At 37.1% G+C, this 12575-nt stretch overlaps 1 protein-coding gene across 1 annotated transcript in view; it reads left to right on the top strand.

Annotated features, from left to right (window-relative positions):
- shisa9a (shisa family member 9a) overlaps window positions 1-8246 on the top strand; it is a 58878-nt gene extending 50632 nt beyond the window's left edge. Inside the window, exons 3-4 of the mRNA XM_018740886.2 lie at window positions 123-278; window positions 5264-8246. Coding sequence (XP_018596402.1) covers window positions 123-278; window positions 5264-5655 — 548 coding nt within the window. The 3' untranslated portion in view covers window positions 5656-8246. The remainder of the gene's footprint in view (window positions 1-122; window positions 279-5263) is intronic.
- The last annotated feature ends 4329 nt before the right edge of the window (window positions 8247-12575 follow it).

Genomic DNA, 12575 nt, shown 5'->3' with positions numbered 1-12575 from the left:
TTTTCAAAAAAAAAGACTTTTTTATTGGATTTTTTAAAAATTGATTTGTGCTGTTTGTGTGATTCCTGTAAAAAAAAAGCATTGCCCTAACTGTTCCCACTTCCTTCTTGTCTTGTCCGCAGAGGGTGTCCAGGTGAACAGTGTGGGTGCGGGCTCCCCCCTTCTGCCCACCATGACCCAGCCGCATACGTACCCTGCACTAGGCCAGCTCACCCATACTTATGAGCAGCCCCAGCCCGTCAAGGAGCTCAACAAGTACGCGTCACTCAAGGCCGTAGGTAAGAACGTCTCCGTGAAAAACATTTACGGCTGCATGCCTCATAAACAGCACCACTGTAACATTTGACCCATATGTAAATGTGACACATTGGAGTTCACTGGTATTAGAAAGCATCTCATCTTGACAGTATTTAACAAATGACTGACTTGGCAACTGATTTTTTCAATACAAGTATTTTATATAAAACGGACGGCAAAATGTCAAGGTCACATGTGTCTTGAGGCAGACCAAGTGGGTCACTGGACATATAATGTACGTGAAATGTACTGTGTGATTAGGTCACCGGTTTACCAAACACCATTTCTGTTGTGTTAATGCTCCTTGAACTCAGTAATTGCACCAAGAAACGCACAGTTACTTTTTAATTACGCTTTGCAAAACTGAATCGATCTAAAATTTTGTAACGTAACAATTTGTAAAGTTATGAGGAGAGGAGGAGATTTCAAGGAGAATCGTTCCCTTAGGGTAAAGTTAATGGAGAATGGGTAGCATTTGGTTGTTATTCAATATGTTCCAGATTTCAATCTGGTAATTCTCTGAATAGCATGAAGACACACCTACTCTTAATTCGCTTCCTCAACCTTCTCCTTCACTTTCCCCTCTTATTTTTATCACATAAATAGACAAGTAGTTGTTTACCGAGAGATTTTTAATTACACCACACTGTTTCTTTTCAAAGGAAGAAGTGCCTTTCATTTCATGTTTACAGTCGCTGCAGAAATGTCTGCTTGATATGCAAGCAGGAAGGTGAAATTATGCAGAATTGGCCCTTCAGTCTCTGTAGCGTTACTGTTAATCAGATAAAGGGATGTTTTTTTTTCCCACTGGCTTGCATTTATGAAACTGATTACCACTGTGGTGTGTTTAGTGACTTCTTCCAGGAAAGCGCGTTTGTGCATCAAGGTCTCACGCTGGAAACCCAGATGAGAGTCATCATGTTTCGCATTTCCCAAGCAATCTGTAGTCCGTACCTACTGGTCACTCTTGCTGATGAAAGTAGATAGCGGCCATGCAAGAGGAGGAGAGTACAAGTGGAAGCCAGTGAGCCAGTTGTCTTGTGTTCTTGTGGCTCAGATTTAAGTGAGAAAATGAAAAGCACCATCTTTCGTGCAAACACCTCAAGAAATAAGTAAGTAATCTGCTGAAATAAAACCCTTGAACAGTCCAAACGTAGTACGAAATGGTTCATAATGATATATACTTTTATAGCTGTATTTAAATGTTTAATTACTGTTATGTTATAGATTTTGGCTTTATAACTAAATGCAAGAGGGGGGGCGTGGTGGCATGGCAGGGTTGGCCGAGTCCTGCTTGGGGTACCTTGCAATGGACTGGTGTTCTGTCCTGGGTGTGTCCCCTCCCCCCTCCAGCGTTACGCCCTGTGTTGCCGGGTTAGGCTCCAGCTTGCTGCCACCTCACTAGGGACAAGCGGTTAAGACTGTGTTTGTGTGTGTGTGAACTAAATGCAAAAAGTAGAACATATTAAAAATTTTAAATTTTTTCTGTAAGTTTTAAAATTTTTATTTTAGAACATGCACATGTATTTTACGGGTATTTTTCACATGGTTTTTATATACCTAGAGTTGGAGTACAACAAATATGGTTAAATCCCAATATTTTACAATGAATTTTAAAGTCCCATTTAAGTTGTGTTCAACTGGTCAACTGGCTGATTCATTAACACTGGGTAACAAACACAGCACTTAAAAATCTTGGTCCTTCTATCCTGTAGTTTAAAAACTGGTTCATGAACTCTCAGCGATTCAGACCATACTTGCTTTTATTATAATCCCGGTGAATCTGTAGAGGAACCATGTGCATTTGTACCTGGAACTGTAAGTTCACATGACTGCTCAGGAAAGTAAGGAAGACTGGAACTTTTTAGGAGAAACAGGGAAGAGAGCGAGATGTTTTGCTAGTAAACGGAAGTTTCTGCTTGCTGTGTGGAGAACGATGCTGGTCGAGGGTTATCAGACTCATTTGTCGGACATGACAGCCAGGTTACGGGAGGAAATACCTTAAACAGAGTTTGATCCAGAACAGTCAATATCTTCTGCCTTGGGAGTTAATGTTATTTGATTTGTTTTTGCTCTAATTGCCTTCCCTCCAAACTCCCCAAAGAGTCCAAGTCTGTTGCCTTCAGGCTGATAAGCTGCAATTCCTGTGATCGATATTTCTCCTCCCTGCTCCCTGATACGTCTTGCGAGGTTGTTGGTGTTTTTTGATTCCTCATAGGCACAGAAGTAGCAGCAGCTAATAAGGAGAAGTTAGTTACATGAACTTCAGTCTAAAGTCATCTTCTGCTGTATTTGTCTGCTAAATTGAATTGGAAATTTCAGACATTGAAAACAGGGACATTATCCATCCCTGGTCAGGCTCAGAAATGTCCTACGTAGGTTCCTACATGAGGTTATTGCTGCTTGCCTTTATGGTGCGAGAGGTTTATACACCCTGGAGGATATGTGTTATTAGACCTGCCATCTAAGTGGTCACTGTACCAAGCAGCAAGCGCAGAACATGGATAATGCATCTTTCAGTCAGCAGGGAATATTAACTATAAATAATGTAAAATCAGGAAACTTATCAATGGAATAATATCGCACTGGAGAGAGTTTCTAGAAGCCCAGGTTCTGTGATTGATTTACCAAAGTCAATCCTTTCAAAAGGCTGATTTGATAAAGTGTGCTGGCAATTTATGACATGCGCAAGCAAGTTGTCCAATCATAATCTCTCCCAGGGCCATTTTTCAGTTAGAAAATTATAGACAGGTGCTATGAGTAGTCTTCTAAAATGTAAAAAGTCCCTGAAGCTCTGCAGCTCTTATAGAGTATGATGAAACTGTTATAAGAAATGTTACCTGGAACAGTATGTTAACTTTTGCATTTTGTTGTGAGTTTCTCTGAAAATCTTTTTTTTTTCGTTTTGTTTTGTTTGTATTGCTCCAAATTACTGTGAAGTCCTTTTAAGTAATATACCAAATTACAGGGTGTTATAATACTATTCTTCCTTAGCTTTGGATGTGCGTTACTATGCTTTTTATCCAGTCATATTTTCTGCCATGTCAAGGTCACATATTTAAGTAACAAACACAAAATCTCAACAAAATGTAACTCAAGAGAGAGTATTAAGAAAATATCACCTCAAGGCTTGTATTTGTAATTCATGAGACTTGGATAAAATTCAGGAACTGATTGAGGGCAAATTCAAATGCTCAGAAATAAGAATCAATTATCAAAATGCATAAACTAGAGGATTGAGGACTGTATGGCCAAGTGGAAATATTCATACACATACAGGGATATTGAGTGACAAATGGATTTGCATATACAATAGCTTACAAATGAGAGCAAACTCTCGAACCTTTCTAAGCATGGTTTTTGTGCAGCTAGAAGTGAGCATGTTTCATGATGATAATAATGTAAAGTATTGAAAGTAATAGGGCACAGATACAGAGCAAGCATTGCTTAGACAAAATGAATTATTCATGGAAAGAAACCCTGTTTTAAATGTTTTTGCCATTTTTAATGTTATATGTCTGGCACCAGATTTTCACGTGCAGGAATAACCTGCTTCCTGTATCCTTCCTTGTGCTAAAGTGTCACGTCCATCTGAGTGGAAGTGAAGGTCAGCTTAAGTGCAGAATTTCATTATTGTGCCCAATAAGTTCTGTTGCCAGATAATATGTTTCTGTTTAAACTTTTTCTGCAATCCATTTACACTTGCCTATTTCCCAACAGTGCATTTAAAGAAATTTTGGTTTTCTGTGCATTTTCCATTCTATGCAATAAAGCATTAGACTTAAACATGCAAGCCGATTTGGGTTTTATTTGAAATTAAAATTTGCACAAATCAGTTATTGAGACAGATTACTTGAATAGTAGAGTATTACCCCTGAATGCACTGTGAACTTATGTCACATGTTCATCACAATATTTCCAAAATGCTAGGAATTAAACAATGTACCATGATGAGCATGTTGCCCTCTGTTTATATCAACACACAATAAAAAGGTACATTCTTTACAATATCTACTTTGCTGTATGAGGGCTGTATGCATTCATGCTAAAATATCAACAAATAATATTAAAATGGACAAAATTACTTCAGTAGTTAGCATAAATTATTACACAAGGCAGTTTCCCTTCATTCATTGCTCTGTAATAGTTTTCATGTGTCCACCTGCAGTCATTCAGTTCTTGTACCTATTGTGTACCGTAAAGTTAACAATGGACAGAAAAGTAGGCACAAATGCAGATGAATTCACACTTGCCAGACAAACTGGCATGGTTTTGGTAGCGCAAACAGGCACCATGATTACCGATTACTTGCCGTGATTACCAAGATTATAGCAGATGAAAGCAGCAAAAAAATAGGCAAAGGAGGTTGAGAATTTAACAAGGCTTAAACCAAACTACATTTATTAATTTAGCTGATGCATTTTTTCCAAAGTAGCACGTATTTCTACAACTGGCCAATGTTCAGTGGAGCAATTTGGAGTAAGAACCTTGCTCAAGGGCACTACAGCAGTAGGTGTGTTTCAAATATGTGACCTTAAGATGTGACCTTCAACCAGTATGCGATCTGCTGCCCCCAAACTATAACTGCAAAGAAGACCCAGGATCTTGCAGTGCTCAGCTGTCAGGAGGTTTGCAAAATCCAAATTCTGTCCTCATAAATGCAAAGAAATTTGAAACATCAAATTAAAATTAAATGAAACTTTTCGTATAGTCCAGATCTCATAACCGGACTTGGTATATCATGGGGGAAGACTACACACTCACAAATTCAGACAGACACATATAAACGCACGCAATAGTCAAGAGTCAAAGAACAATTCCACTAGGTTAATAAAATCAGTTACAATTTGATGGTTTGTATGTGCTCTATTTTCTAATTTTATTTTGATAATTGATAAACACTCATATATCTTTTCTTTATGTCTGTCCGGTCTGGATTTTATTTTGGATCTGCACGCGTCTCCAGCGGAAAAAGCCAACGATGACTTCTACAGCAAGCGCCGACACCTGGCAGAGTTGGCAGCCAAGGGTAGCCTTCCGCTTCATCCTGTACGCCTTGACCACAGTCCCAGCAGCCCCTACAGCCCAGAGGTCCCAGCCCCATGCCCCAAACAAAACGGGCATAAGTCCAAAGGCAGCAAGGCCCACGTCAGCCATCCTCTGGCCTACAGCTGCAACACCATCGCCAGCCCAGGTGTTCTGAAGGGCTGGAATGGCACGGAGAGCATGGACCGGCGCAAAGCTCATGGGCCCAGGAAGCACTGCACCGTGGAGCAGGTCAATGAGTTGCACGCAGCCCGCAGCCAGCCCTTCCAGCCCTACTTTGTCACAAACAGCAAGACAGAGGTGACAGTGTAGGCGGTGGGGGGCAGGTGGGTGTGTCATCGCTCCAACAGTACTGACAGTAAGCGAGCAAATGAGAGCGTGTGAAAAGGGGTTCCTATGCTTGGGTCCGCTTGGGTGGAGTGCATTTGGACCGCAGCCCCAATGGAAGAGCCTCTCGGGGGTAGAGGAGGTATTGGCATGGGGACCCTTTGTCTTGTGTGTTGTTTTGCGTGTGCTTCTGTATGTGACAAGGCATTGCGGAGAACTATTGTTACCAGCAGAACAAAACCTTGACAGTGTCTGCCTGAAAAAAAATTTACTCGTACTATCTTATTAACGGTTTTATAATCACTGTTAATTGAAAATATCTAAACGATGATAATCACTGCAATTAAATTGAAAGTAAGGAGAACCGAGGGATTCCATCGGAAATAGTATAGCACCACTATCAAAGTCAATAGTGCGAGAGGAAGACTAAATCGAAAACACACTTTATGAATCGCTGCCGGGAAAGGGGCACAGATTTCAGAAAGAGGAAACAGAACACGTGACGCTTCGTATCGGTTTGCATTGGGATTCTAGGTGGTGACTCGTGGTCCACATGCACACGGAGCAATGATTCCTAACTGGAAAACGACCCTAAAGACACAATTCCTGCCGCTGGAGCTCTTCTTATTTTCACTTGGATGAATAGGAGAGATACTTGGTACAGAGAAAAGAGCAGTGATACTGTCTGGACGCAAGGGAATCGACTCTAGGAATGGGTCCGAAGGCGTGCGCCTGGGGCTAGTTGAACTCACTTTCATTTTCAGAGAAAGAGGAGTAAGACACGGCGAGATGTGGAGCACTGAGCAACAAACACAGCAACGTAAACTGTTTATAAACTGTTTCTACCCCTCTCACTCCATTCCCTTAATGTTGGGCTGTGCCTTTGTTTTCTTAACTGTTTTTTTTTGGTCTAAGAGCTAAACTCGCCAACCACTGCAGATAGAGATAGTACCAAAAGGTAGACAGTAGGGTAGATCTACATTTGTCATCTCTTGCAGTGTGTGGTAACCAGTTGAATGTTCTTGTTTTGGTTGTTTGATGTTTTTTTTTTCATTCTTGTTCACAGTTTTCATATTCCTAACGTTTCTTTTATATCAATTTGTTTTAGTGCTATTGAGACCCAGACAAGAAGAGAAATCATCTCTATTTAATTTTATTTCCTATAAACTCACATCACTGCAGGCACAAAGGTCTAAACTACACAGAATAGAAAAATAATTTAGAATGTTTTAAAGAAAGAATAGACGTAACGTAATAGAGCCGCTGAGTTGTCAACGGTATTTCAACTTTCATTCTTGCACTGTGTTGTTATTTCAACAACTCTCTTGGAGAGAATAGCAAACGTGTTATGAGTCCAAAAACATAACTATGTATACCTATATTGCTATACACTATACATTATTACAGTAATGTCATGTAAGCTGCTCCCAATGTATCTCTATAATATATAATTATGGAACAGTCATTGAAGCTACATATGGCAGCATGTAATAATGACAATAACTGTCAACAACCAAAAACAGGTCTTCTAGAAAAATTAGAAACACTCTGGTGAGCTCCTCTGAAAAATTTACTCAGTGCCATTGGGATGAAATGAATTATTTATGAACTTAAACTTCATATTATGAAAAAAATAGGTAACAAAAGATAAATACTCCTCAGATCATCAAATGTGCCACTCATAAAGAGTCAAAATATTGCTTTTGCTTAGTCATATATTGTGCGGTCCATTGGTATGTTTGTCTTGGCGTGTATTCAGTGGAGATCTAGGTCAAGAGCATAGGGGTCAGAATGAAATCTGATCATTTAAAAGGAAATTTTGAAATCTGTTATCCTTATCAAAGAATACAATACAGATTTATAACTGACGTAAAAGACCCGCACAGATTCATAATTACTAAAAATCTGTTTTTTTTTTAATTTTTTTTTGCTTTGCTTTTTTTTGTTTTAGGTTGTATATGGGATTTATGAATTTTAAATGGTACCCCAGCAAGCCATAAACTACCTCAATCAGGAAAAGAAACAGATTTTACATTATTTAAAACTGGTTTACATTACTAATGTTATTTCTTAATGAACACATGGACTAATGGACTGGATGGCAAGATATCTCATGGGATTTAGTCCATAAGACATTAACATACATTGACTATTTTAATTTATTGCAGAAAAATGCTTATTTATTAATCAAGCATGGGATGGTCTATATACATGCAAAATAAGTGCTAAACAACATCTTGCGATATCTAATTCGAAAGCAGAATATTAACTGTATTTATTAAATCATTCATTTTATTGCACGTTGAGTTTTTTGTTGTAATTACGGTCAGTCAGTTGTGAACATGCAAAAATACAGGAAGACAGTTCAGATTGCTTGTTAATCTACAATATCTTCTATTTGCATGTCAAAACATTGCATGAGTTTAAGAGGTATGAAAATTTCAGACGTTCACTGCACATCTAGACACATATGTCACAGAACATTTCAATGAAAATTACCCAGATTTTATTGTTTTAACTTAATCCGTTGTTTCACAAAATCACACGATTTTTATCAGAATAACACAGGTCATGTTTTGCATAATAAAAGTGAGCTTGCTGTATTCACTCATCCTAGATACAAGTAATGCCCTTCTGATACGTATGTGTCTTAATATACTGTACTAGTAATTTTCACAGCATTGTACAATAACATTAACCAGGGTTGAATAGGAGTTGAAAATAGAGGGAAACTGTTGTACTGTACATCTAATGTACTCCACTTTTATCCAATCAGGGATTATGCAAAAGAAGAGGAATTTCAAAGCTAACTGATTTTAGAACAGGAAACATGATTTCAACAATGATCTCTACATCCAGACAACCGTGAGCTGAGAATTTGATCTTAAACTTCTGTTGAGCTGTAGGTGGCATGATTGACATATTGTGTACTTGTAAATTTAAGCTTTGCACTTTCCTCTAATTAAAATGTTGTACTGTATATGTTTAGCACATGCAATTCTTGTGCTGTGTTAGTAAATTTGCCCTATTTTTCATTAATTTTTTTTTTTTTTAAATATCTGGTATGAGTAATACATTTCTGTAAATTTAAATATGCTAATCGATACTAGTACATAAGCTAGTTTTTCCCTTAATATCAGTGTTGTTCGAACAAGGCATACTAACAAATGTAAAATGTAATAGAATATCTATTGAACTGGCTATATTAATTCCAATTTTTAATAATATAGTTTAATGTTTTGTAAAATCGTATCTTTGAGTATGACACTTTCATTTGGTTTGTTTATAAAAATAACATTCGTGAATAATAACCACAAAGCTGCAATCAAATGAATATATATTAAATTTGAATGCCACTGAAGACTTTAAAGAGTATGAGTAAAATGCTGACATGCAGTTTGTGACATCTACGCAACTCTAACCTATGCACTATGGTAATCACAGCTGTTGCCAGTACCTTTTACATTTTAAGGGAACAACACTATAAATGGACTTTTGCACAACAGTTGAAATAATAGCTGGATTTCAGCAGATGGTAATTTTGCATCCTTTGGGTCTAAATTGCACTTCCCACATTCCATTTCCTCTTTTCCAGCAGATGAATTACATACTTCTGATTCCCTCAGGTGGTCTTTTAGCTTAGAGAAAAGCATTTTTCACAGAATTTCCAAGGCCATATTGACTCTCCCTAATGGAACAGGGGGCAAATTTCACAGTAGAGTAAATGTCTCTGATGAAGATATTCCACAAAAAAAAAATTACTTTCTACGTTGAAGAAAGACAATAAATGTCCGGTTTGCAATACAATACATCGGACATCAGATTAGCATAAAGGTTAAGAATGGAGCCGTGTTTACATGCTGCTGGACCCTTGCAAATACACGGAATATAAATTGTTACAGTAAGACATCCATTGTTAAACAGCAAAATAAGATTTTTTCAGTTGTCGCTAATTCCAGTGTATGCTGTATAAGTAAGAACCTTAAAAAAATAAAAGGTACCACATACAAGTGGTGATGTTAAACTGCCTGACTTTCAGTGGTGCATGTAAAATAGGCGAGAAAGAAATTCCCCTTGTGGCAGCATGGTTCCAGAGCAAATGCACATGATCTGCTACACATGTCTGGCTTTATGGTCTTCACTATTAACCCTGGTGGCAGTGATTGACTACAGTTAAGTAGTCCAGAGCTGGTGCTTGCTAAATAAAAAAAAAAACAATATTTCTACTTGGGTGAAGGAGCTCAAATTAAGATTGAAAGGGCATTAATCAAGATTTGACAAATTCACTCTCCTCTATGTTTAACCAAGAGAAAAATTATTCAGACACATGGAGTGGTAAGCCTAACATAAAGCAGTTGACCAAAAATATATTTAAACAAAAATTAAGGCAGCTCTTTAGTCATATCTCAAACAGTAAAAGAAAAAACACATACAGTAGACCAGGTTCAGGAAACAATGTAAACTGTGTGATCCAACATCCACAATGCACCTTAACCACCTGAGTCAGTTCTGGCCTGTACCTACTCATGGTTTTTAAAGGCTTTGTGAAGATTTCCAGTGTGTGTATGCTCGTAATATTATGCCTGACATTAACAATTTTATCTCTAGTAAATGAGATTTGGTTGCATAGTGGTTAGAGGAGCTGCCTTTCGACCTAAAGGTTGCAGGTTTAACTCACGCCTACAGCTGTAGTACCCTTGAGAAATTTACTTCCCTTAAAATTGCACCAGGAAAATTACCCTGCTGTATCAATGGGAAAATAATCATAAGTTGCTTCGGAGCTAAATATGTGAGATCTGGACCCTCTTGTTCCCTGTATACCAAAAACACATCTACTTTTTTATTACTTTATTACGTTTTAGTTTGAAATATAAGGAATGTTTAACGAACAAAAGTTACTTTATGCATAACATATTGAAAAGCTAAAACACAAACACTTAAAGATTTAAACACATTTTTGCCTGCGTAACATTTTGCCCCCCCCCGATAATCAGCTTTTTCATGCAGGTACTGCACTTTTCATATCCTGCATTACGCATTTACCTATGGACTAAATATTGCAGTCAAAGCTATTCTTACCTATCTCATCATTTTTAACTGTAGTTTCAATTGCACATTGTGAAGGATGAAGTTTTGCTTCATAAACATGCTTTCAGTAGTAATTTATGATTAAAAATTAAATGTAAACTTAAGCCAACATGTCAGCAGCATTGTTCATAGCTTAGGAAACAGGGACTGGTCTTACAGATAGACAGCTGTGGTGTACACAGCACATTCATGCACTCAGATCACCTTTGGAACAGAAAAAGACCATTATCAGTTTAAATCTGAGTCATTTGTGTTCATACAACTCACTGTGCTAAGTAGTTTCATAATTAAGTTCCCACACTATTTGATTTCAGCTGTTAACTGGAAAAACAATGTGAGACATAAATATATTATATTTACATTAGTGAATACATGTGTAACTGAAGAAATATTCCAGCTGAAAAGTCTGGAATATAACACAAAAAAATAAAAGGGACTATCTGAAATGGTCATACATTTTGCAATCTTTAAAACATGTTTTAGTAGCTTCTAAATAATCTTTTTTTATTATTTATTATTTTCGTCATACTTGCGGTATACTGTACATGGTTCAAAAGCATTGACTCATGACAAGAGAAGTAATGTCTTTGTGACAGAGGCATAAAGGGAAACTGATGTTTAACATATCTGAGAGACACTATTAGGACTCATAGAAACAGCTCTCATATTAAACATTTCGAAAACCCTTTTATTGTCAGTGGATGTGGGAGCAATATTTCATGCAAATGACAGGTATCGTTTCCATTACCAGTAGATAACATTAAAGGAAATTTTTCCAGATTGCCATTATTTAAAAGCAAGTACCTGTAGAGACTCACAGAATGCTTAATATGTATTGTCAGAACAAATGATAGGAAACCTAATGTAAATGTTTGAATTTTTCCACTGTAAAAGTAGTACAGCAGTAAACATCTAACAGTAAACAATGTGTTTTAGAAGCTGATGGCCATAGACTTTCTGTTCCGTAAACACTATTCAGGAGGCAAACACTGTAAAATTATATAACGCAATTTAAGAAAACAAGCTAATGATAGTCAATTCATATCAAATTAATTAGGTTTCAAATGCATTTGAACGTTATTATTTTGCACATCCCATGGTTTTCTTATGATTTTTTTCTCTATTATTTTTCCTAATTTTATAAGCAAGTATTTTATACTGTATATTTTGAAGGAACTTTTTCAGCGCTAAAAATATCGAAGATGAAATAGGGCCATACAGTTATTCGTCACTGCTGTCTCCCTTTACAGACACTTAGCTCATACTCGCTTTCAGATTGAAGTACTTTCTAGCCACTTACAAAACAACTTGCATTTCAGTATCACAAGCCAAGGTTTTTTTTCCTAAGTATATGAGCAAGACATTAACCATGCAGTGACACAAAATATACATATATGATATTCATGTTGTATGTATATATACGTATATGTGTTGTTATTGTCAGAATGATCCAACGCTGCACATGAGTTATCAATGAAATATCTTATTGTGGTTCCCTTCCGTTGTCCATGGTTGCACAATTACCGATGTTCACAGTGCTCCCCATAGGCTGCCTACCCATAACTCGCCCTTGGTTTGTGTGAGTTATTCACTGAATATCCAGTGTGTATTATTTTTAAGTATAAATAGAAAAGTTGAGCAATATCTCAATGTCTGTCCCGTTAAATACCCCACTGTAGCAGTACTGTGTTATTTCCTTCTTCATTTTTATGTTTACTGGGGTTTCTTCTAAGAATGTTGATTTGTAATCTATATATTTATTGTATTATATTTACATTTCTTACGTGGAAATAAACTGAACACACCTTCTTTGAACT

Source organism: Scleropages formosus, chromosome 20 (genome assembly GCF_900964775.1).
Source record: "Scleropages formosus chromosome 20, fSclFor1.1, whole genome shotgun sequence".
Taxonomy (NCBI): Eukaryota; Metazoa; Chordata; class Actinopteri; order Osteoglossiformes; family Osteoglossidae; genus Scleropages; species Scleropages formosus.
Note: the sequence above shows the minus strand (reverse complement) of the source record. Positions and strands in the feature narration are given on the sequence as shown.